The 26,835-nt window shown below is 42.6% G+C and overlaps 1 protein-coding gene across 1 annotated transcript in view; it reads right to left on the reverse strand.

The window, feature by feature from the left end:
• The window catches only part of LOC135557499 (dermatan-sulfate epimerase-like), a 34,925-nt gene extending 8,221 nt beyond the window's left edge, over positions 1-26,704 (reverse strand). The window contains 5 exon segments of the mRNA XM_064990798.1: positions 1,245-1,452; positions 5,025-5,264; positions 15,482-15,735; positions 23,757-24,231; positions 26,434-26,704. Of these exon segments, the coding sequence (XP_064846870.1) occupies positions 1,245-1,452; positions 5,025-5,264; positions 15,482-15,735; positions 23,757-24,187 (1,133 nt within the window). The 5' untranslated portion in view covers positions 24,188-24,231; positions 26,434-26,704.
• Positions 26,705-26,835: the final 131 nt, after the last annotated feature.

A 26,835-nucleotide genomic window follows, 5' to 3' on the forward strand; every position in this document is an offset into this window, starting at 1 on the left:
ATTTGCTGATAAGATTTTGTTGTCATTTGAGCAGATGGTCGAGAAATATCAGGACTTTTTCCGCTTCCTACAAGTAAGACATTATATTTTGAAGAGCACCACCTTAATTGGTAACCCTGATATGTCTGTCATTGAAAAAATGCTTTTTCTCCCACAAAGGAAAATGTCTGTAAGTCTGTTTTATGATACTTTAAGGTCCTTTTCTGCTGTCAACACACAGAGAGTGAAACAAGTGTGGGAGAAAGAATTGTCTGTTACTATTGACGAAGAGACGTGGGAGGACATTTGGAGATATGCAAAAACAATATCTATATGTAACCGTACTAGAGCAATCCAATTAAGAATAATACACAGATTGCATATATTCCCAAATCACAGACATGCTTTTAGCCCCACTTCCTCTTCCCCTCAGTGTCTTAAATGCAAAACTGATACAGGCACCCTAACACATTGTTTATGGTCATGTACCAAAATACAAAGATACTGGTCTGGTGTTCTGCAAGAAATTGAAATTGAAAGATCCTAGGGGTTGATCTAGAGCTGGACCCAGTTTCTTTATTGTTAGGTCTCCCTAGTAGGCATGTTACTTCTGTGGGTAAAAGGAGGCTTTACAACATCCTTACCTTCGCAGCGAGGAAAAACATCCTTTTACAGTGGATTAGTGATAAGGTCCCTTCTATTAAAGATTGGCATAAGATACTATTTGAATGGGTGCCTCTGGAATATCTGACATGTACATTGCATTCTAAAACAGACCAGTTCTACAAAGTATGGGAACCTTATCTAAATTACCTAGAACCTGATGTATCAGCTATTATGCTGCAAGGATTCACTTAGAATGGCCGGGATCTTTTTATTTTAGAACTACACTGTACGTTCCAAGTGTGGAACCTAACCTCTTGGTTTAAACTGAGCTTTTTTGTTTAATTTCTGTTTGTAAGTTTGTTTAAAATGTATGTATTGAGAGATGCAATAATGGTGATTTGTTTTTGTTCTGTGTGCCTTGTCTCTGTTGTTGTATCTCTTAATTTGGGTGAAAACTGTGAAATTCCAATAAAAATACTATTACAAAAAAAAAACAAGTGACATCAACTGGCCAGTTGATATCATGGAAAGAGCAGGTGTTCCGAATGTTTTGTACACTCAGTGTACGACAGTACACTTAAACCAATAGAGAGAGAAAGAGCGAGAGAGAAAGAGACAGAACGAGAGAGAGAGAGAGAGAGAGAAAGAGAGATTCTCACCAGAGGAACTCTGTGTGCAGTGTGCACCATCTCTGTCCCTTCCCGGCCTGTCCCGGCCCCTCCAACACCCGGTTCTGATGGATCAGCTCAGCCAGCCAGTTTCCACTGCCGTTCCTCATCACATAGCGATCCAGGAACACCAGCTGGCTCTCAGGCCCGTAGAACCAGTTGTAGTTGGAATCTGCTATGGCTACAGTCCTCTGGAACCCTGGTGAGATGGAACAGGCCAGGGCAAAAGATCAATATGGATTATTTTACAGTTAAAGTATAGGAGAAGGCAACTTCAATATAGTGGTCTTTCATACGGGTTTGTTGGAGGATTATTGAATGTTATTATCATAAAACTCTGACAAATATGAAGTGACAGCTACATATTGTCCAAGGTCCAGTCCAGTTGTATAAACCACATAGCTTTCTATTTGATTGAATGCATAGTAATACATATGCTACAAAATCATGGTTCATTTCTTTCCTTTTCTTACTGAACAGGTCACAAAAGCTTTTACACCCATGCATGCCATGTCCTTAACATAAGGAAATGAGCCAAACTACAGGGCCTGTTGAGATCGTAGCTCCTTAGCTTTATCGATGGAGCCATTTCCCCAACACAAAGAATGGCAGTCTGGTGCCAAAAGAGATCTTAAAACCTAGCAACCGGTAGTAAATACTTAACCACAATAAATCACATTTAAGCCAAAAACAATAACAGCAATAACCAAAATCAGTGCACAAGCGGTACGACAATACACGCGTTTCCCCTTTGTAAAAACATTCCTTCTGTGATGCAAAACTAGACCTTGGATAAACAAATGCCCAATCCAAATGATGTGGGGGTCTGTGTGCAGGAACACTCGGGTGATATTGGTTTGTTCACGGTCTGTCTTTGTAAGTCCAAAACAAGATACATTTAAAACACGGCTCCTGTTTACAGTCTAACCTGTTGGAACAACAACTAACCCTATCATTTGAACACAGAGACATACAGTGGGTTACGGAATTATTGGATCCCTTGAAAAAGATCAGCAAAAAAAAGACTGTGTTGTCAGCCTCCAGGCAGAGGCAACCAGGTTTTTGGCGAAAATGTCCTGCTACTTGGTCAAGTTCATAGTGCCGTTGACCTTAACAAGGACCACAGTACCAGTGGAAGCAAAATAGCCCCATAACATCAAAGATCCACCACCATATTTAACTGTAGGTATGAAGTACTTTTCTGCATTTGCATTTTTTAGACTCCAACCAACCACTGGTGTGCATGGCCAAAGAGCTCTATTTCCTTGTCATCTGACCATGAGGTGACATGAAAATATAGCTCTTTGGCATACAATATAGCTCAGCATTTGTATTCTTTACTTTATAGTCTTTTTCCACTCATCTTTATCAAGGGTGCCAATAAATATGGACCTGGCTGTACAGGGTCAGTGAGTGCAGTGCAGTCACATAGTCCGCTCAGACAGAAGGTAGTTATGCAGGATAATCTGGGAGAGAGAAAGCTGGCATTGTGGGTATTGAGTCCAGCGTTCTCCTGGCTGCTGCAATTAAGAGCTGCTCTCTGAATGCAGCAGTGGCGCCCAGCCCCAGTCACAATACAGAGAGTGTTGGCAGGGGGCTATAAAATGTCCAGACCTGAGAGCCCCTCCTCCAGCGCTACCCTCCCCCTGACCATAAACCAGGAGAGGAGAGAAGAGGAGAGCAAAGGAGATGAGGGAAGAGGGGAGATGGGGAGGGCTGGATCATCATAGCTCTGACAGCCCCCCAGGAAGGTAACGCATGCATAACCCATATCAAGACAATAGAGCAGCCACCCTCTCTAAAATGGGGGTAATGCACCCAGGGGGGTTTCTTGCCTAATCTACTTATAACTTGGACAATGTTGCCAAGAAGTGCCACAGAAGTTTGCTAAGGCATTTAGGAACACTTACAGTTGATGTTGGAAGTTTACATACACCTTAGCCAACTACATTTAAACTCAGGTTTTCACAATTCCTGACATTCAATCCTAGTAACAATTCGCTGTCTTAGGTCAGTTAGGATCACCACATTATTTTAAGAATGTGAAATGTCAGAATAATAGTAGAGAGAATGATTTATTTCAGCTTTTAATTCTTTCATCACATTCCCAGTAGGTCAGAAGTTTACATACACTCAATTAGTATTTGGTAGCATTGCCTTTAAATGGTTTAACTTGCGTCAAACGTTTCGGGTAGCCTTCCACAGTAAGTTGGGTGAATTTTGGCCCATTCCTCCTGACAGAGCTGGTGTAACTGAGTCAGGTTTGTAGGCCTCCTTGCTCGCACACGCTTTTTCAGTTCTGCCCACAAATATTCTATAGGATTGAGGTCAGGAATTGGGATGGCCACTCCAATACCTTGACTTTGTTGTCCTTAAGCCATTTTTCCACAACTTTGGATGTATGCTTGGGGTCATTGTCCATTTGGAAGACCCATTTGCAACCAAGCTTTAACTTCCTGACTGATGTCTTGACATGTTGCTTCAATATATCCATATAATTCTCCTTCCTCATGATGCCATCTATTTTGTGAAGTGCACCAGTCCCTCTTGCAGCAAAGCGCCCCCACAACATGATGCTGCCACCACCATGCTTCACGGTTGGGATGGTGTTCTTTGGCATGCAAGCCTCCACCTTTTTCCTAATAATGAAATGAATAATAATGACCATTATTAAACATAATGATGGTCATTATGGCCAAACAGCTCTAATTTCGTTTCATCAGACGAGAGGACATTTCTCCAAAACGTATGATCTTTGTTCCCATGTGCAGTTGCAAACCGTAGTCTGTCTTTTTTATAGCGGTTTTGGAGCAGTGGCTTCTTCCTTGCTGAGCGGCCTTTCAGGTTATGTCGATATAGGACTCGTTTTACTGTGGATATAGATACTTTTGTACCTGTTTCCTCCAGCATCTTCACAAGGTCCTTCACTGTTGTTTTGGGATTGATTTGCACTTTTTGCACCAAAGTATGTTCATCTCTAGAGACAGAACTTGTCTCCTTCCTGAGCGGTATGACGGCTGTGTGGTCCCATGGTGTTTATACTTGCATACTATTGTTTGTACAGCTGAACATGGTACCTTCAAGCATTTGGAAATTGCTCCCAAGGTGGAACCAGAATTGTGGAGGTTATTTGGCTGATTTCTTTTGATTTTCCCATGATGTCAAGCAAAGAGACATTGAGTTTTAAGGTAGGCCTTGAAATAAATACATCCACAGGTACACCTCCAATTGACAGAAGCTTCTAAAGCCATGACATCATTTTATGGAATTTTCCAAGCTTTAGTGTATGTAAACTTCTGACCCATTGGAATTGTGATACAGTGAATTATAAGTGAAATAATCCGTCTGTAAACAATTGTTGGAAAAATGACTTGTGTCATGCACAAAGTAGATATCCTAACCGACTTGCCACAATTATAGTTTGTTAACAAGAAATTTGTGGAGTGGTTGAAAAATAAGTTTTAAACGACTCCAACCTAAGTGTATGTAAACTTCCGATTTCAACTGTATTTACTCATTACTAACTTGCACTGCATTTAATTTCAAAATAGCCTGTCTTGCTGCCTATATAGTATCTGTATCACCTTTGCATCTATCACGTGACATCTAGACTAAATGCACTGTTAGAGATAAAAAGTTGATCGAACCAAGCAACTTCTTCAAAGGGAACATTAAGAGGAGAAAAAACACCATTAAGAGGAGAAATGAAGTTATATTGAATAGAATGGCAGAGCACACACACACACACAACATCTATAACAGCTGTATTACCTGGCAGGATGGTCCTGTACATGAAGGCAAAGTGTTTGTGGAGCCAGGGGTGGTCGAAGTGGCTGATGGAGAAGTGTCTCTGCACCAGGAACATGTACTGGAAAAGAGAGCGGGTGGTGTACGTCCCGTAGGCCACGCCCTCATACAGCGAGCCGTCCGTCACGTCCTGCAGCAGCACCATAGACTTCTCCATGATGGCCAGGACCTGCTTGGTCCACAGGTAGGCCTCCTGCAGGTAACCTGGAACCGAACAGAGGAGAAACCAGGGTCAGCTTATTGGTTTTCGAAGGAAGGTCATGTTCGTCAATGTCTCTGGAGCAGTGGCTCCCAAACATTTGTACTGTACTGCTGTCACCCAGCCAAAGTGTTTGTTTTCTTGAGACATACCCCAATTAAGCTCGGTGTAAAGTGTGGTCTCAAGTGAGGTTGATCATAAATAGAGTTACAGTAAGCTACTCAGTCAGTCACATTCACATTTTCTTTCCCGGAACATCATACTGGAACCTCCCGTTATGCATGGAAAGGATGAAACTACCATAGCAGACTAATGTATAGTCTCTCTCTCTATGAGAAGAAGTGACCACATAAACACTCCAGCCGCAGTTCATTGAGAATCCCAGTCCATCATGGGTGCCTGGCAGCTACCCGGTGGACTGGATCCACCCGGACACCACAACCCACAGCCCACAGCCCAGCTCCAGAGCCGGCGTCCACCCCAGTGTTTGGTTTGGTCTGGGAGACCAGTGGCCTACACAGAGCAGGTATTTACCATCAAACAGGAACTGCTGGCACACAAAGACCACATTTACACAAACGGCATCTCACTACGCTCACACCCCGGCTCCACACAGTGTTCGGACTGTTCTGCATTTTCCATTATTAGACATAGGCATCATGTATATAGGAATTCATGAACTAAAAAAATCCAATTAACCCTACGAAGTCAAAAGCTATAAATGTCTTCTCCCACCCATGGCTCAATCACATCCCATATAGTCACACTGTGCTTTAGCAATGTCCTCCTCTACCCCTCTAGGATTTAATGATGTTGCCTTCGTTGCTGTTATTAGGGGCTTTTCTTCAGCCATGCTGTTAGTGATGTTACTGGCTCTAGATCTCTGGAGCTCCCATCAGTACACATTAGTCATCCACACGTTGAGAGCCGCTGTTTGGGGAAGGTCTGGTCTGTTAACTCCCCAGCACCATCACAATGAGATCTGTAGGAATGTGGGAGGTCAAGGGATGGTGCCATTTGACTTGACTTCTACTCCTTTGAGGTTCTTCGCTAATTATGATTAGATGAGACATTGAGACATTTCTGGTTCTTCTTAGTTCATTTCAGGAATGGACAAAGAATGATTTCCTAAGAATGGAATAACTTCAAATATTATGTATGATCAATGAGTTACGCTCCCGAGTGACGCAGCGGTCTAAAGCACTGCATCTTAGTGCTAGAGGCGTCACTACAGACCCTGGTTCGATTCCAGGCTGTATAACAACTGGACGTGACTTGGAGTCCCATAGGGCGGTGCACAATTGGCCCAGCGTCGTCCAGGTTAGGGTTTGGCTGGGGTAGGCCGTCATTGTAAATAAGAATTTGTTCTTATTAACTGACCTGCGTAGTAAATAAGTGGTTAAATGTTTATTAAAACATTTAATTGATAGTTGTCTACCAAGAGTTTATGCTTCATTTATTGACATGATAAGCATGCATTGGGAGAATGAACAAGTCTAGACAATTGCTTCAACTTGCATCCAGTAGAGAGAAATATAATTTTCCACACTGTACCCAACGGGCAAAGACACTCGATAGACATTCAATTTTGCTTGACATTTGATTAAGTTGTCAACAATCTTAAACCAAACCTGTAAACCCAGTTTGTGGTTGAATATAAGGTCAATTATATTGAAATAACAAGGGAACTACGTTGACTCAACCCATTTGGTGTAAAATAGACACTTTACCACAAATGAATCAAGTGTTCACGTGTAACAGCTTTCAAGGAAGCAACACAATGTGGTGTGACTGTGGCTATGACTTTGAATGGTTCCCAGAGTCCCAGCATTCTGCACCAGATAATAAAACTCAAGCACCTGGGTGGCCGTATCAGAGAAGTGGGTGATTGAGGTCTTAGGTTTAACTACTGATGCTTAACTATAGATGAACTCAGGGTAAACTATGCCACATATGACTGTCCAATTAGGAGCGGAGCTAGGCAGCCGCAAAGCACCAACATGCAGACACCTGCATCAGGAATGCACTGATCCCCTGTAAGCTGCTGTCCTGTGATCTAGTCATCTGGACAGAGCCCATACAATATCCCCTCTGACTCACAATCAAGGCATGAAATGATACGAATACAGTATACATACAGTACCTACATGCTGTGCTTAACATTCCCATACAGGTCTTAAGACGTTTTATGCTTTGGACAGATACGGTATGTCTCCCTTTATTTTCAACAGTTGGAGCCTATCCCTTCCTTATGAATAAATGCTTCAAAATGGCTTTTTGGCTTCGCCTTTAAAATAATAATACAGGAAGAGAGGTGCTGTGTTATTCCATAAATCTGAGTAATATAGACCTGAGCAATACAATAGCTCTGAAAGAAATGTGACACGAGACCAATGTTTGCTCTTGATTTCTTCTGGCAGTACCTTACAGGCAAAGTTCCCTTTATTCACTGAGATCTTAATGGAATAATATTTGCGCGTAAGGTCATACTTATGCACAGGACATGAATGACAAATCCGTGACAAAGGAATGCGGGAAGTGAATAGGATCGTGTGCAGAGCACACAGTCAAATAATTATGCGGGGAGTCTGGAATCTGTCGCACTCAAAGCAAATACTGTATTTAGTTAAGCCACCTTCTAATGAGATACTCTTAACAATTTGCAGCCAAATTAAAACGTTGAAGTGCAAAGTCAGCTTTAAACGTTTACACAGTCAGCACAAAGACATCAGGCCATGACCAAATGACATTTTCTTCCAAGGTAACAGAAGAGGTAACAACCTATGCTGCTGGACCTCTGTTTTTCCTCCACTTGAAAGAAACAAGCTGATCGAAAACAAAGAGGGGTGCTATAATTCTCCAGAGTCTGCACCTCCTGCCCCACTCACTATCACAAACCAGCCTCAAAGAAAAACCACGGTGACCACAGTCATCTCCATAAGCCTGTTGTCATTTAGTTTACGTCGACTTGTTCTTTTTCTACCAGAAACATTTTCCTTGAAATCAAACTAGGCTGTACAGCAGTGCTGGGAACAACAAGAACAACTTCACGTTCCTCTGGCCTCGCTGCCTCTGACTTAAACATCCAAGAATATACAACCAGGACATTTCAACCAGAACAATAGTTTTCAAATGTACAGTAAATAACAAGGCTATTTTCTAGACATATGTTCCTTCCTTTCACACTGAATCTACTAAGAAAAACATTGGGAAAAGGTTCACCCAGAATGTTATGGAATCGTATGGAATGTTTCCATTGTATTTTTTTTTTTTAAAGAAGAAGAAAATGCACCTTTATTTCAACCAGGTAGGCCAGTTGAGAACAAGTTCTCAATAACAACTGTGACCTGACCAAGATAAAGCAAAGCACTGCGACAAAAAACAACAACCCAGGGTTACACATGGGATAAACAAAAGTACAGTCATTAACACAATAGAAAATTATATATACAGTGTGTGCAAATGGCGTAAGGAGGTAAGGCAATAAATAGGCCATATGTGCAGATGATGATGTGCAAGTAGAAATACTGGTGTGCAAATGAGCAAAAAAAGTAAATAAAAGCAATATGTGGATGAGGTAGGTAGTTGGATGGTCTATTTACAGATGGGCTGTGTACAGCTGCAGCAATCGGTAAGCTGCTCAGATAGCTGATGCTTAAAGTTAGTGAGGGAAATATAAGTCTCCAACCAGCGATTTTTGCAATTCGTTCCAGTCATTGGCAGCAGAGAACTGGAAGGAAAGGCAGCCTAAGGGTGTGTTGGCTTGGGGATGACCAGTGAGATATACCTGCTGGAGCACGTGCTATGGGTTGGTGTTGTTATTGTCACCAGTGAGCTGAGATAAGGAGGCGGTTTACCTAGCAAAAACTTATAGATGACATGGAGCCAGTGGGTCTGGCGAAGAATATGAAGCGAAGGCCAGCTGACGAGAGTATACAGATCGCAGTGGTGGGTGGTATATGGGGCTTTGGTGACATAACGGATGGGACTGTGACAGGTTGCATCCAGTTTGCTGATTATAGTGTCGGAGGCTATTTTGTAAATGACATCGCCGAAGTCAAGGATTGATAGGATTGTCAGTTTTACGAGGGTATGTTTGGCTGCGTGAGTGAATGAGGCTTTGTTGCAAAATAGGAAGCCAAGTCTAGATTTAATTTTGGATTGGAGATGCTTAATATGAGTCTGGAGGAGAGTTTACAGTCTAGCCAGACACCTAGGTATTTGCAGTTGTCCACATATTCAGAGCCGTCCAGAGTAGTGATGCTAGTCGGGCGGGTGGGTGCGGCCAGCGATCGGTTGAAAAGCATGCATTTAGTTTTACTAGTGTTTAAGAGCAGTTGGAGGCCAAAGAAGGAGTATTGTATGGCATTGAAGCTTGTTTGGAGGTTTGTTAACACAGTGTCCAAAGAACGGCCAGATGTATACAGAATGGTGTCGTCTGCATAGAGATGGATAAAGGAATCACCCGCAGCAAGAGCGACATCGTTGATATATACAGAGAAAAGAGTCGGCCAAAGAATTGAACCCTGTGGTACCCCCATAGAGACTGCCAGAGGTCTAGACAACAGGCCATCCAATTTGACACACTGAACTCTATTTGAGAAGTAGTTGGTGAACCAGGCGAGGCATTTGAGAAACCAAGGCTGTTGAGTCTGCCGATAAGAATAGTGATTGACAGAGTCAAAAGCCCTGGCCAGGTCAATGAAGATGGCTGCACAGTACTGCCTTTTATCAATGGCGGTTATGATTTCGTTTAGTACCTTGAGCGTGGCTGAGGTGCACCCGTGACCGGCTCGGAAACAGGATTACACAGCAGAGAAGGTATGGTGGGATTCGAAATGGTCAGTGATATGTTTGTTAACTTGGCTTTCGAAGACCTTAGAAAGGCAGGGTAGGATAGATATAGGTCTGTAACAGTTTGGGTCTTGAGTGTCACTCCATTTGAAGAGGGGGATGACCGCGGCAGCTTTCCACTCTTTAGGAATCTCGGACGATACGAAAGAGAGGTTGAACAGACTATTAATAGGGGTTGCAACAATGGCGGCGGATAACTTTAAAAAGTAAGGGTCCGGATTGTCTAGCCCAGCTGGTATGTACGGGTCCAGGGATTGTCAAGCCCAGCTGATTTGTACGGGTCCAGGTTTTGCAACTCTTTCAGAGCATCTGATATCTTGATTTGGATGAAGGAGAAGCTGGGGAGGTTTGGGCAAGAAACTGAGGGTGTGCGGAGCTGTTGGCCGGGGTTGGGGTAGCCAGGAGGAAAGCATGGTCAGCCATAGATAAATGGTTATTGAAATTCTCGATTATCGTGGATTTATCTGTAGTGTCAGTGTTTCCTAGCCTCAGTTCAGTGGGCAGCTGGGAGGAGGTGATCTTATTCTGAAAAAATTCAGCTTGTCACCAAAAGCACTCACAAACTTCTACAGAGGCACAATCAAGAGCATCCTGGCGGGCTGTATCACCGCCTGGTACGGCAACTGCTCCGCCCACAACCGTAAGGCTCTCCAGAGGGTAGTGAGGTCTGCACAACGCATCATCGGGGGCAAACTACCTGCCCTCCAGGACACCTACACCACCCGACGTTACAGGAAGGCCATAAAGATCATCAAGGACATCTACCACCGCTATCATCCAGAAGGCGAGGTCAGTACAGGTGCATCAAAGCTGGGACCGAGAGACTGAAAAACAGCTTCTATCTCAAGGCCATCAGACTGTTAAACAGCCACCACTAACATTGAGTGGCTGCTGCCTACACACTGACACTGACTCAACTCCAGCCACTTTAATAATGGGAATTGATGGGAAATGTTGTAAATATATCACTAGCCACTAGCCACTTTAAACAATGCTACCTTATATAATGTTACTTACCCTACATTATTCATCTCATATGCATACCTATATACTGTACTCTATATCATCGACTGCATCCTTATGTAATACATGTATCACTAGCCACTTTAACTATGCCACTTTGTTTACATATTCATCTCACATGTATATACTGTACTCGATACCATCTACTGTATCTTGCCTATGCTGCTCTGTACCATCACTCACTCATATATCCTTATGTACATATTCTTTATCCCCTTACACTGTGTATAAGACAGTAGATTAGGAATTGTTAGTTAGATTACTTGTTGGTTATTACTGCATTGTCGGAACTAGAAGCACAAGCATTTCGCTACACTCGCATTAACATCTGCTAACCATGTGTATGTGACAAATAAAATTTGATGATTTGATTTGATTTGATTCTCCATGGACTTTACAGTGTCCCAAAACCTTTTGGAGCTACAGGATGCAGATTTATATTTGAAAAAGCTAGCCTTTGCTTTCCTAACTGACTGTGTGTATTGGTTCCTGACTTCCCTGAAAAGTTGCATATCGCGGGGACAATTCGATGCTAGTGCAGTACGCCACATGATGCTTTTGTGCTGGTCGAGGGCAGTCAGGTCTGGCGTGAACCAAGGGCTATATCTGTTTGTAGTTCTACATTTTTTGAAAGGGGCATGCTTATTTAATGGTGAGGAAATTACTTTTAAAGAACAACCAGGCAAGTGCAGCTATTGGAGAATAACCCAGGGCTGACTGAACTCAAATTCCAGCCCAGAATACTTCTCTCCTCAGGGGCAGAGGGGACTGCCGGGCAAGCCTCCCCTGGAGGAACCAATCTCAAAGAAGTCATATGGAACTGGACTGTTGCCATCCATTTAAGGCGAATGTGACACAGGAAGGATGTACAGTGGGGCAAAAAACGTATTTAGTCAGCCACCAATTGTGCAAGTTCACCCACTTAAAAAGATGAGAGAGGCCTGTAATTTTCATCATAGGTTCACTTCAACTATGACAGACAAAATGAGAAAAAAAATCCTGAAAATCACAATGTATGATTTTTAATGAATTAATTTGTAAATTATGGTGGAAAATAAGTATTTGGTCACCTACAAACAAGCAAGATTTCTGGCTCTCACAGACCTGTAACTTCTTCTTTAAGAGGCTCCTCTGTCCTCCACTCATTACCTGTATTAATGGCACCTGTTTGAACTTGTTATCAGTATAAAAGACACCTGTCCACAACCTCAAACAGTCACACTCCAAACTCCACTATGGCCAAGACCAAAGAGCTGTCAAAGGACACCAGAATCAAAATTGTAGACCTGCACCAGGCTGGGAAGACTGAATCTGCAATAGATAAGCAGCTTGGTTTGAAGAAATCAACTGTGGGAGCAATTATTAGGAAATGGAAGACATACAAGACCACTGATAATCTCCCTCAATCTGGGGCTCCACGCAAGATCTCACCCCATGGGGTCAAAATGATCACAAGAACGGTGAGCAAAAATCCCAGAACCACATGGGGGGACCTAGTGAATGACCTGCAGAGAGCTGGGACCAAAGCAACAAAGCCTACCATCAGTGCCATTACACACTACGCCGCCAGGGACTCAAATCCTGCAGTGCCAGACGTGTCCCCCTGCTTAAGCCAGTACATGTCCAGGCCCGTCTGAAGTTTGCTAGAGAGCATTTGGATGATCCAGAAGACGATTGGGAGAATGTCATATGGTATGATGAAACCAAAATAGAACTTTTTGGTAAAAACTCAACTCGTCGTGTTTGGAGGACAAAGAATGCTAAGTTGCATCCAAAGAACACCATACCTACTGTGAAGCATGGGGGTGAAACATCATGCTTAGGGGCTGTTTTTCTGCAAAGGGACCAGAACGACTGATCCATGTAAAGGAAAGAATGAATGGGGCCATGTATCGTGAGATTTTGAGTGAAAACCTCCTTCCATCAGCAAGGGCATTGAAGATGAAACGTGGCTGGGTCTTTCAGCATGACAATGATCCCAAACACACCGCCCGGGCAATGAAGGCGTGGCTTCGTAAGAAGCATTTCAAGGTCCTGGAGTGGCCTAGCCAGTCTCCAGATCTCAACCCCATAGAAAATCTTTGGAGGGAGTTGAAATTCCGTGTTGCCCAGCAACAGCCCCAAAACATCACTGCTCTAGAGGAGATCTTCATGGAGGAATGGGCCAAAACACCAGCAACAGTGTGTGAAAACCTTGTGAAGACTTACAGAAAACATTTGACCTCTGTCATTGCCAACAAAGGGTATATAACAAAGTATTGAGATAAACATTTGTTGTTGACCAAATACTTATTTTCCACCATAATTTGCAAATAAATTCATTAAAAATCCTACAATGTGATTTTCTGGATTTTTTTCTCATTTTGTCTGTCATAGTTGAAGTGTACCTATGATTAAAATTACAGTCCTCTCTCATCTTTTTAAGTGGGAGAACTTGCACAATTGTTGGCTGACTAAATACTTTTTTGCCCCACTGTAACTGAGGAGGAATGAAGTTTCCAAGATGAGACCATATTATTCCAAAGAGGAAAATGAATAGGCTGAGCAGAAAACGACCAATCTACCAATCTACTGGATCTATATACAGTTGAAGATGGAAGTTTACAAACACCTTAGCCAAATACATTAGCCTAAGCTATACAAATACCTTAGCCAATACATTTACTCAGTTTTTCACAATTCCTGACATTTAATCCTAGTAAAAATTCCCTGTCTTAGGTCAGTTAGGATCGCCACATTATTTTAAGAATGTGAAATGTCAGAATAATAGTAGAGAGAATTATTGATTTCAGCTTTTATTTCTTTCATCACATTCCCAGTGGGTCAGAAGTTTACATACACTCAATTAGTATTTGGTAGCATTGCCTTTAAAATGTTTAACTTGGGTCAAACGTTTCGGGTAGCCTTCCACAAGCTTCCCACAATAAGTTGGGTGAATTTTGACCCAATCCTCCTGACAGAGCTGGTGTAACTGAGTCAGGTTTGTAGGCCTCCTTGTTCGCACACGCTTTTTCAGTTCTGCTCACAAATGTTCTATAGGATTGAGGTCAGGGCTTTGTGATGGCCACTCCAATACCTTGACTTTGTTGTCCTTAAGCCATTTTGCCACAACATTGGAAGTATGCTTGGGGTCATTGTCCATTTGGAAGACCCATTTGCGACCAAGCTTTAACTTCCTGACATGTTGCTTCAATATATCTACATAATTCTCCCTCCTCATGATGCCATCTATTTTGTGAAGTGCACCAGTCCCTCCTGCAGCAAAGCACCCCCACAACATGATGCTGCCATCCCCGTGTTTCACGGTTGGGATGGTGTTCTTCGGCTTGCAAGCATCCCCCTTTTTCCGCCAAACATAATGATGGTCATTATGGCCAAGCAGTTCTATTTTCGTTTCATCAGACCAGAAGACATTTCTCCAACAAATAAGATCATGTGCAGTTGCAAAGCGTAGTCTGGAGCAGTGGTTTCTTCCTTGCTGAGCGACCTTTCAGGTTATATCGATATAGGACTCGTTTTGCTGTGGATATAGATACTTTTGTACCTGTTTCCTCCAGCATCTTCACAAGGTCCTTTGCTGTTGTTCTGGGATTGATTTGCACTTTTCGCACCAAAGTACATTCATCTCTAGGAGACAGAACGCGTCTTGTGGAGGTTTACAATTTGTTTTCTGAGGTCTTGGCTTCTGTTGATTTTCCCATGATGTCAAGCAAAGAGGCACTGAGTTTGAAGGTAGGCCTTGAAATACATCCACAGGTACACCTCCAATTGACTCAAATGACGTCAATTAGCATATCAGAAGCTTCTAAAGCCATGACATAATTTTCTGGAATGTTCCAAGCTGTTTAAAGGTACAATCAACATAGTGTATGTAAACTTCTGACCCACTGGAATTGTGATACAGTGAATTATAAGTGAAATAATCTGTCTGTAAACAATTGTTGGAAAAATAACTTGGGTCATGCACAAAGTAGATGTCCTAACCGACTTGCCAAGACAATAGTTTGTTAACAAGAAACTTGTGGAGTGGTTGAAAAACGAGTTTTAATGACTCCAACCTAAGTATATGTAAACTTCCGACTTCAAATGTATATCTAGGCCACAGAGTAAATACTAAAGGAACCGTCTGAAATCTGTTAACGCATTAATCATAGTGTTTTTCTGTGTTTCTCTGCACACGCACGCACACACACACACACACACACACACACACACACACACACACACACACACACACACACACACACACACACACACACACACACACACACACACACACACACACACACACACACACACACACACACACACACACACACACAGTGCATGAATCAGTGGTACTCACCCTGGGTCATGTAAACCAGGCTGCCGGTGAGGAGAGCCACACAGTTGGTGGGCTGGTGGTTGTGCAGGTACTGGAAGCCCCAGCCGCGGATGTAGGACTTCTCATACATGTAGCGCGTAGCGTTGCCGATCACCTGCAGGAAGCGCTCCTGCTGCACCTTGCTCAGATACTCATACAGGAAATCATATGCTGTGGCAAAGCCAACCAGAGAGTGGGCTAGAGGAACCTCATCCCAGGGAGCATCCTTTACCAACCTGCAAGACACAGAGAAAAGGATAGATAAGTATAGTCATATGTAAGAAATACATGTTCAAGACTTAACCCTGTGAGACACACGGTTGTAAAATTGCAACGCTGCCTGTTCAGTACTATTTCTAGGCATAAGTGACATTAGCGGCCGCTAGGGGCCCCCCCAAAAAATATATAGATTTTTTTAGGGGGGCGAGTCAGTCAGGATCTCAACTTACTGTTCAAAAGTTTGGGGTCACTTAGAAATGTCCTTGTTTTTGAAAGAATAGCACATTTTTTGTCCATTAAAATAACACTAAATTGAACAGAAATATCAGTGTAGACATGGTTAATGTTGTAAATTGCTATTGTAGCTGGAAACAGCTGATTTTTTTATGGAATATCTACAAAGGAGTACAGGGGCCCATTATCAGCAACCATCACTCCTGTGTTCCAATGCCACGTTGTGTTAGCTAATCCAAGTTTATCATTTTAAAAGGCTAATTGATCATTAGAAAACCATTTTGCAATTATGTTAGCACAGCTGAACACTGTTGTTCTGATTAAAGAAGCAATGAAACTGGCCTACTTTAGACTAGTTGAGTATCTGGAGCATAAACATTTGTGGGTTTGATTACAGGGTGAAAATGGCCAGAAACAAAGCACTTTCTTCTGAAACTCATCAGTCTATTCTTCTTCTGAGAAATGAAGCCTAATCCATGTGAGAAATTGCCAAGAAACTGAAGATCTTGTACACCACTGTGTACTACTCCCTTCACAGAACAGCGCAAGTGTAGCCGATGCGAAATGGCTAGCTAGTTTTTGTGGAGCGATGCTTCGTGGGTGACTGTTGTTGATGTGTGCAGAGGGTCCCTGGTTCGAGCCCGGGTATGGGCGAGGGGATGGATTAAAGTTATACTGTTACATTGATGCTGTTGACCTGGATCACTGGTTGCTGTGGAAAAGGAGGAGGTCAAAAGATGGGTGAGTGTAGCCGATGCGAAATGGCTAGCTAGTTAGCGGTGGTGCGCGCTGGTAGCATTTCAATCGTTGACGTCAATCGCTCTGAGACCTTGAAGTAGTGGTTCCCCTTGCAGAGGCTTTTGTGGAGCGATGGGTAACGATGCTTCCAGGGTGACTGTTGATGTGTGCAGAGCGTCCCTGGTTCGCGCCCAGGTCAGGGCGAGGGGACGGACGTAAAGTCTATACTGTTACACAAACTGGCTCTAACCAGAACAGAAAGAGGAGTGTGAGGCCCCGGTGCACAACTGAGCAAGAGAACAAGTACATTAGAGTGTCTAATTTGAGAAACAGATGCCTCACAAGTCCACAACTTGGCAGCTTCATTAAATAGTACCTGCAACACCTGTCAACAGTGAAGAGGCGACTCCGGGATGCTGGCCTTGCAAAGAAAGGCAGAGTTGCAAAGAAAAAGCCAAATCTCAGACTGGCCAATAAAAAGAAAAGATTAAGATGGGCAAAAGAACATAGACACTGGACAGAGGAACCTCTTCACTGTTGATAATGAGACGTGTTTTACGGGTACTATTTAATGAAGCTGACAGTTGAGGACATGTGAGGCATCTGTTTTCAGCAAGAATAGTAATTTACAACATTAACAATGTCTACACTTTCTACACTGATATTTCTGATCAATATGGTGTTATTTTAATGGACAAAAAATGTGCTTTTCTTTCAAAAACAATGACATTTCTAAGTGACCCCAAACTTTTTAAAGGTAGTGTATGTCAAATCAAATCAAACTTTATTTGCCACATGCACCGAATACAACAAGTGTAGACTTTCCCGTGAAATGCTTACTTACAAGCCCTTAACCAACAGTGCAGTTCAAGAAGAAAATATTTACCAAGTAGGCTAAAATAAAAAGTAATAATAAAAAGTAACAGTAAAATAATAACAAGTAAAATAATAACAATAACGAGGCTATATACAGGGGGCACCGGTACTGAGGCACCGGTACTGAGTGTGCGGGGTTAGTTGAGGTAATTTGTACATGTAGGTGGGGGTGAAGTGACTATGCATCGGTAACAAACAAACAGTGAGCAGCAGCAGTGTACAACAGGGGGGTGCAAATGTAAATTGTCCGGTGGCGATTTTTATGAATTGTTCAGCAGTCTAATGGGCTTGGGGGTAGAAGCTGTTGAGGAGCCTTTTGGTCCTAGACTTGGCGCTCCGCTACTGCTTGCCATGCAGTAGCAGAGAAAACAGTCTATAACTTTGGTGACTGGTGTCTCTGATAATTTTATGGGCTTTCCTCTGACACCGCCTATTATATTGGTCCTGGATGGCAGGAACCTTGGCCCCAGTGATGTACTTCGCACTACCCTCTGTATCGCCTTACGGTCAGATGACGAGCAGTTGCCATACCAGGCGGTGATGCAACCGGTCAGGATGCTCTCGATGATGCAGCTGTAGAACCTTTTGAGGATCTGGGGGTCCATGCCATATCTTTTTAGTCTCCTGAAGGGGAAAAGGTTTTGTCATGCCCTCTTCACGACTGTCTTGGTATATTTGGACCATGATAGTTCATTGGTGATGTGGACACCAAGGAACTTGAAACTCTCAAACCGCTCCACTACAGCCCCGTTGATGTTAATGGGGGCCTGTTCTGCCCGTCTTTTCCTGTAGTACACAATCAACTTCCTTTGTCTTGTTCACATTGAGGGAGAGGTTTTTTGTCCTGAAACCACACTGCCAGTTCATTGACTTCCTCCCTATAGGCAGTCTCATCGCTGTCTGTGATCAGGTTTACCACTGTTGTGTCGTCAGCAAACTTAATGATGGTGTTGGAGTCATGTTTGGCCACGCAGTCGTGGGTGAACAGGGAATACAGGAGGGGACTAAGTACACACCCCTGAGAGGCTCCAGTGTTAAGGATCAGCGTGGCAGACATGTTGTTGCCTACTCTTCTGACCTCTTCCATATTGAGCAAGTCACTGGTACTTCCTGCTATAGTTTTTGCTTGTAAGCAGGAATCAGGAGGATAGAATTGTGGTCAGATTTGCCAAATGGAGGGGAGAGGGAGAGCTTTGTATGCATCTCTGTGTGTGGAGTAAAGGTGGTCTAGGATTTTATTTTCCCTGGTTGCACATGTGACATGCTGGTAAAAATGTGGTAAAACTGATTTAAGTGTGTCTGCATTAAAGTCTTTGCTTATGGCCTTATAGAGTTGGTTGAGAGCGGTCTTAGTACCAGCTTCGCTTTATGGTGGTAAATAGACGGGTACGTATAATACAGATGAGTACTCTCTTGGTAGATAGTGTGGTCGACAACTTATCATAAGGTCCTCTACCTCAGGCGAGCAATACCTCGAGACTTCTTCAATATTAGACATTGCGCACCAGCTGTTATTGACAAAAAGACACACACCCCAGCCTTCGTCTTACCAGAGGTAGTGTCTCTGTTCTGCCGGTGCATGGAAAATCCAGCCAGCTCTATATTGTCCGTTTCTTCATTCAGCCACGTCTTGTGAAACATAAGACGTTACAGTTTTTAATGTCCCGTTGGAAGGATAATCTTAATAGTAGGTCATCAATTTTAGTTTCTAAAGATTGCACGTTAGCAAGGAGAATGGAAGGCATTGGGAGTTTACTCGCTCTTCTCTGGCTTCTCAGAAGGATCCCTGATCTGTGTCTTTTTTTCACGCAAAAGGCGTGGATCTGGGCCTGTCCAGTGAAAGCAGGATATCCTTCTCATTGGACTCATTAAAGGAAAAGGTTTCTTCCAGTCCCTGTGAGTAATCGCTTTTATTTTAAGTTATTTTCGGCCATAAGAGACGGTAGCAGCAACTTTATGTACACAATAAGTTAAAAAAGAAGTTACACAAAACACACACAAAAATAACAAAATTGCATAATTGGTAGGGAGAATGTAAAACGTCAGCCATGTTCTTCGGCACCATACTTATAGATCAAGTTGATCAATTTAGCTATTTCAGACAAAATAATATACAATTTCAGATGTACACTACATGACCAAAGATAATCATGGAGGCTATAACAGCCTCCACTCTTCCGGGAAGGCTTTTCACTAGATGTTGGAACATTGCTGCCGGGACATGCTTCCATTCAGCCACAAAAGCATTGGTGATGTCGGGCACTGATGTTGGGCGATTAGGCCTATCTCGAAGTCGGCGTTCCAATTCATCCCAAAGGTGTTTGATGGGGTTGAGATCAGGGCTCTGTGCAGGCCAGTCAAGTTCTTCCAAACCGATCTCAACAACATTTCTGTATGGACCTCACTTTGTGCACGGGGCATTGTCATGCTGAAACAGGAAAGGGCCTTCCCCAAACTGTTGCTTTGAAGTTGGAAGCACAGAATCGTCTAGAATGTAATTGTAAGCAGTTGCGTTAAGATTTCCCTTCACTGGAACTAAGGGGCCTAGCCCGAAACATGAAAAACAGCCCCAGACCATTATTCCTCATCCACCAAACTTTACAGTTGGGACTATGCATTCAGGCAAGTAGCGTTCTCCTAGCATCTGACACACCCAGATTTGTCCGTTGGACTGCCAGATGGTGAAGCGTGATTCACCACTCCAGAGAACGCGTTTCCACTGCTCCAGTGTCCAATGGGGGCGAGCTTTACACCATTCCAGCTGACACTTTGCATTGCACATCGTGAACTTAGGCTTGTGTGAGGCTGCCCGGCCATGGAAACCCATTTCATGAAGCTCCCGACGAACAGTTCTTGTGATGACGTTGCTTCCAGAGGTAGTTTGAAACTTGGTAGTGAATTCTGCAACCGAGGACAGACAATTTCTATGCGCTACATGCTTCAGCACTCAACCGTCCCGCTCTGTGAGCTTGTGGGGCCTGCCACTTCACGTTTGAGCCGTTGTTGCTCCTAGATGTTTCTACTTCACAATAACAGCACTTACAGTTGACCAGGGCAGCTCTAACAGGTCATACATTTGACGAACTGACTTGTTGGAAAGGTGTCATGTTGAAAATCACTGAGTTCTTCAGTAAAGCCATTCTACTGCCAATGTTTGTCTATGGAGATTGCATGGCTATGTGCTCAATTTTATACACTGGTGTGGCTGAAATAGCCTGAATCCACTAATTTGAAGGGGTGTCCACTTACTTCTGTATATATAGTTTATATACCATAAGACAATTTTCCATCCCATCAATGCTTTTGATACATTTTTATTTGATTTTTATAGAATTTCAAAATGTTCTTACAACAAAATGTTCCTACCATTGAAGCTCAATGGTGTTTCTTTGCAACGTTTCCATAAAATTGTTCTACAAACTTGAAATAAAACTAACAGATTATTTTCATAATCAGAGGCCGATTAGAAGAATTTCCTCATTTGGATCTATGCTTGGGTCTCACAGGGTTAACACAAGAAAACAGTAATATCATGAAGTAGTATCCTTACAAATAGTCTTGAATTGTTTGAAATTCCATTTTCACACTAGCCCAAGCAAGGCTGCAAAAACAGAAAGGGTAGTATATATTCTGGAAAGTGAAATGTCATCAAAAGCGTAGAGTTAAACTAATCCTTCTCAGGCTATTTGCATAATTTGTCCAAGCTTGTAATCAGCTACTAAATAACTTTTTGTTCTCTTTACAAAAGAACATGCAAAACAGCATTTTCACACATGCTTTAAAGTCCTACTCCAACATATCCTGCCTTTTAAAGTGCTGTTTAAAGTGCACTATGTGCTATTTGTAAAGTAGCTGGCACCTCAGAATGCTGACTGACTTCTATTTCTAAGAGGTACTAATTGTTAAATTGGCAAAATAGTCCATGCCCATGCATTAATCTCATATACCACCTGCTAAGAGGTGTTCTTTAAAAGCTCTTTCTGTGTAATTATAGTCAAATTGACTTCAGATGTGGCAATAAAAAATAAATCCAAAAAGCAACCTGTATTTTGAGCAGTTGCTATTAAAGTGCGTGCCATGTAATTACATTTTCAGCTCCCTCTTGACAATCGTTCCTCTCAGAACATCTAAAAGACATAAGTTGAAATCCATTCTCCTCATCACATGGACCCATAAACTTTACTCAGTGCCAAATATCAAAACAGCTGCCTGCTTTTCTTTTAAATGCGACTCTAATATTCATAAATACCAAAGATATGCCGCCACCCTCTGGCAGCATTTCTTCCATTTGGTTTAGCTAATACATTATTTCCATCTGTCAACGACCTGAGGAAGTTCATTGGGAATACATTTTCCTTCTACATGGGTTTAAATTTAATTTAATAAAAAGGGATTTCAACTTTATTCATCAAGAAAGGAGTTTCAATTATGTTTCATTAAAGTCTTTGGTTCACCAACCAAGTTTAATGCACTGTATAAGTAGTTAGAATGAGTGAAGTGATTCTATGTCACCACTGTACTGTATATTACATTACGCCAAAGCACACAAGACGTCTCTTCTGTGTGTTTACACATGAACTGCCTTAAAAACCGAACCAGGGAACCAGTGCGCCACAAACTGGAGTTGGAATATGGAATATGGCTCTCCTCAACAAGTTGTTGGAGACATAATTGAAGGTCACAGATACCACAGTTGACTGATTCCTGGAGCCACTTTTAAGGATCCCCGAGAGATTCCAAAGCCCTAGTAAATGTGCGGTTGAGGAGAGAACTCACATTGTGTGTCGTTAAAATGTGAAAACGTCCTTGTGGGTTTTCATTTTTCAACATGTGGCACAGACTTCCATTTTGTGAGAAGTTTCACAAATTTGAACTAATGGTAAACTGTACATGTACCAATGAACACTGACCCTAAAGAAAACATTTTTCTCTGAACTAGGTTTGCTAGACACAGCAGCTGATGGCTAAATAGAGGATTAAAACAACGGAGCTGATGTAATGCTTATTTCTGAAAAGGAATGAGAGAAAGGTGACACTTGAAAAGGGAAGCCCCCTGACCACGAGGCCGATAGCAGAGACCAGACGTCTTGAGAACGCAGGCAACATGACTAAATTGGCAGCGACAGTGAAACGCCTTGCCCGATATATCAGAGACCCCTCCTTAACATTGAATTCCTTGGCTTGGGACGTGCAGAGAAAGCTTGCTATAATGCACTTTCCTAACTGCACTGCAAGGGGAAAAAAATGAAACCACTGAAGTTTCACAACCCTCACAGGCGGTCAGGGGTCTTCTGAAGTACAGTACTGTAAGGGTTGGCTAAATATACAGCAACAACATGCAGTCTCATTGCTGGCCTCTTCTTAGCTTATTATTCTTATGCAACAGAAAGCGAAGAAGTCTGCAAGATAGTACAGCCTAGTACTGTACAATGAAAATTAAACATAACATCATCCAGACTACCTAAGCTATTCCCCTCTGAGTCTATAGACTGGGAGAATCTTTCGCCCTTCCCTTAGGTTGGGGCTGAACAATGTGAGATGCAGATGAGATTTCCCATGTAACCCCTCTGAGAACCCAGGTAAAATGTGTTTCTTAGCCTCTCACCACCACCTGAACCCTAGTCCACCCATCCCACTGCACCAGGCCATTCAGCTCAACATCTGAACATTTCATTTCCTTTGAACGGGAGCATGTTAAGCAATAAATTCATACAGCTGCTAAACACATTTCCTGGACCACAGGGCATCTCTTCCACAGGTCTGGCCGGCCACAGTGAAAACTGAACAGAGATACTATGGAGGGGGATTGAGTCAGTTAAAGGTCCTCTGGAGAGGAGGTGGATTTGGCATTTATCCCCAGTGGTCACATGGTGATAGGAAGGAGAAATACAGATAGCAGGCAGCATCTGTACCTTCTCCAAAAAGACCAGTATTGTTCACGTAATGAGAAAAACGTGTGGGAGTTTTTCTTACCGCTAAGGGTAGGCTAAGCGATTTTCTGCAATTGAGAAGCGGGCAATTCACTTATGGGTTGAATTTGAGTAACTACACAGTAACTGTTTCCACAGGGGCATATCTGATTGTATCTCTTATTTCGTGTCCCTATAGGTTAGGGATGCTATTCACAGACAATTGATTGCAACTGAAAATTCACACAAAAATAAGGGAAAAACAAAGATAGAAAATATACCAACTAGGCTGAGCTGCCATCCTCTCCATGTAATCCTTGGCCAGGTCGAGGGCCCCGGCCCTGTGTGGGTAGAGCAGACAGAACATAGACAACACTCCCAGGTTGTTTCCATACACCTCGTTCCAGCGGGCGCTGAACTCGGCCGGGCTCCAGGGGGGCAGGTACTCCTCAGGGTGCTCCAGCATGGCCTCCCCCGCCTCGCGGATCCTCGCGGCCATCTCCCGGTGTGTCCCAGCCGCCGCCGACTGCAGCTCCTCCACCTCGCCCTGGCCGAAGTACAGCATGGGGTGTCCATCGTAGTTCCCTCCCATGAAGGGTATCCCTCCACTGGGGTCTATCGTCTCCTCCGCCACCCCCACCACCGGGGCCACCAGGGGCCACAGTAGACTTATGAAGAACACTGTGGGGGCCCCTCGGGTGTAGGTCCTCATCCTCACATCAGAGAGGGCGCAGTGGCATTTCCAACAGAGCTCAGCTGAGAAGGAAAGGAGAGGGAGAAGTAAAGACTTTAAGAGAGCCAGACAGCCATATTCTCTCTCTCTCAACTCTCCCCAGCTTTTTCATATGAGGGCTACATTCCTTGAATAATTGGATACAGCTGTATTCCTGATCATTCTGGCTTCCCCCTACTGTTCTGACAAGTTTTGAAACGCTTCAAGTAGACTGTAGACTGTGACAACTGAAAGGGAAGCTCAGATCTCTGTTGTAAAAATGCAACTTATCTATATGAATAATCAAAATAGACCCCCCCCCTTCCTCCTCCCCCATGTGTATCTTGAGAAGAGGTAGCTGTAATGTGTATAGTGTGCTATCATACCTCAGATTGATAGTGTATCCAGCTATTGGCGAGAGGTGTGTTCATTAGGGTAGATAATCCTTACATTTGTTTGGTGGTGTCTTAGGTGAATCTAGCCATGTACACCCACATAGTCATAAAGATGGTCCTCAACACTCTAAAGGTCATACAGGTCTCTGTGGTATTCTATTCGTCAGTTATAGTGGTTTGGCTTAACCAATGACTAACATCACCTGGTACATCTAACACTATGATGGAGCAAGTCATCTCTTCTCAAGAACGTGGACATCCATTTCATTGCTTTACTCTTGGCACTTGCCTAGGCCAAAATCAAACGGTGGTGAATTTGAAGGTAGTCTAGAGAGTCTAGACTCTGGTCAGTCCTATTCACGTGAGTTTTATCGGTAGTGTATTTTAATACACAATTTAGTATTGCCTACTAAAAATAACACCAATGGGGACAAGGGAGCTAAATGTCCATTATTGTGCAGATGTTGCTTCACTTGACCAACTAGCTAGATATGACACCTGACCTTATAAACAGGCACATTCCAGTTTAAAGAGGCATCTGTAATTTGAACAATAACAAAGGGGTCAACTTTGAAACAGCTGAGGGATGGGGCTGGAGAAATACAACCATTCTCAAACTCATGGGCAGAGATATAGATACACGGACTGACCATCCATGACATACAAACTATTTGTTTGAACCATTTTGAGGCTAACATCATTTGTTTACATTTACATTGTTCACAAAGCGTAAAACAACTTAATATGTGGGGTTCTGATGGGGTATGACAGATGTACTGAGCTCATGGGGGATCTATAAATTCTATCTTTCAAGAATCAAGAGGTATATTTAATTAAAATGTCTACAAATGGATGTAACAACTGCAGATTGCCCATTTAAAGACATAATCAGATAGTCTACCATTACTGCCATAAATCCCATGAACCCTGGATGTGAAGTGAAACCTATTCCTGCTATGTGTTTAGGGACGTGGAGATTGAGCACTGATTGGTTTAGAGAAATAAAGGAAACCAGCTGAGGGGGACAGCTGTCCCTCTCCTGGGCTGGATTAACCTTTGACTGCTTTGTTTTCTTTCAATTTACACAAAAATTACAAACGGATGGCACAAAATGGGCAAATCATTCTTAAATAGACGTTTAGTTTTTAAAAGACATGTGCCCTTGAAACTTGATAAGACTATTTCAAATGACCACGTTGAAAAACAAATGACTTTAGAATGTGTATTATGAAAACTATTCTATACTACTCCATCACTCGAAAGTAGGCCTAATACAAACCCTAAACTCAAGGGCTTACAGTGGCAACCACCAATTTACAGTAAAGTAGCTCCACATATTATATTTCCTACCTGGCTGCTCACACATCTCCTTACCTTGGATAGCCTACATTCAGGTCGCCAGCGTCCTAACAAATGTTTTAGTCATATAAAAATACACTTTTGTGTCCGTTTTTTTTCATATCAGTAGGCTAGTTTTCCTCAGGTCATGGGAAATAAAATGGTCATATTTTAATACGTATACACAACTCTGATAATATCCTACACTTGTACATATCGTATCTAATGTCCTTGTATGTGACTTTTGTCATCCGTTTCCCGAATGTCACAAGGATAAAAAAAATATTTAGTTCATTATTCCGTGTAAATATGTACATCTACTTACTTTTCTAGTACTTTTCTTAAATGTAACTAGTGAATTATTATTCCAACATCGAAAAACGTTTAATAACACACGGCATTAACGTATACATATGCGCAGATAGCACACTGGATCGGAAGTCTTTAAAACAAAAAAATCGATCGGTGGCTTGTTGTAAAGAAAGAACAATACACTGATCGAGATTAGCCTACCTGTCAAAACCCGTTGTTGTACAATTGTAGTCCAGATTTGACACTCCCCCTACAAGTCATTTCTGTGTTATAAATGTAATCCCCGTGACATGCATCGATACGTTGATTCTTCAAGTAGTGAAACAAAGTATACCCTCTTTGCGCAAGGTTTTGGAGAGAAGAACGTCAGCAATTCTGCCGAACGAGGAGGGGCAGTAGAGGAAAGTGACTAAAGAAGTAGGGGAGAGACAGAAATGACTGATTTGTAGACACAAACATCCAGGTAGAGAGAACATATGTGTAGAATTGAAAGTAGCCAAACAGTCTAAAACACATTTTGAAACAGTCGAATCCCATTTTGTGATGATCTGACGTCGACACATTTTCAGATGTTTTATTTGAACTGTCAAGAAAAGTCAAATC

The sequence above is a fragment of the Oncorhynchus masou genome, chromosome 16, assembly GCF_036934945.1.
Source record: "Oncorhynchus masou masou isolate Uvic2021 chromosome 16, UVic_Omas_1.1, whole genome shotgun sequence".
Lineage (NCBI taxonomy): Eukaryota > Metazoa > Chordata > Actinopteri > Salmoniformes > Salmonidae > Oncorhynchus > Oncorhynchus masou.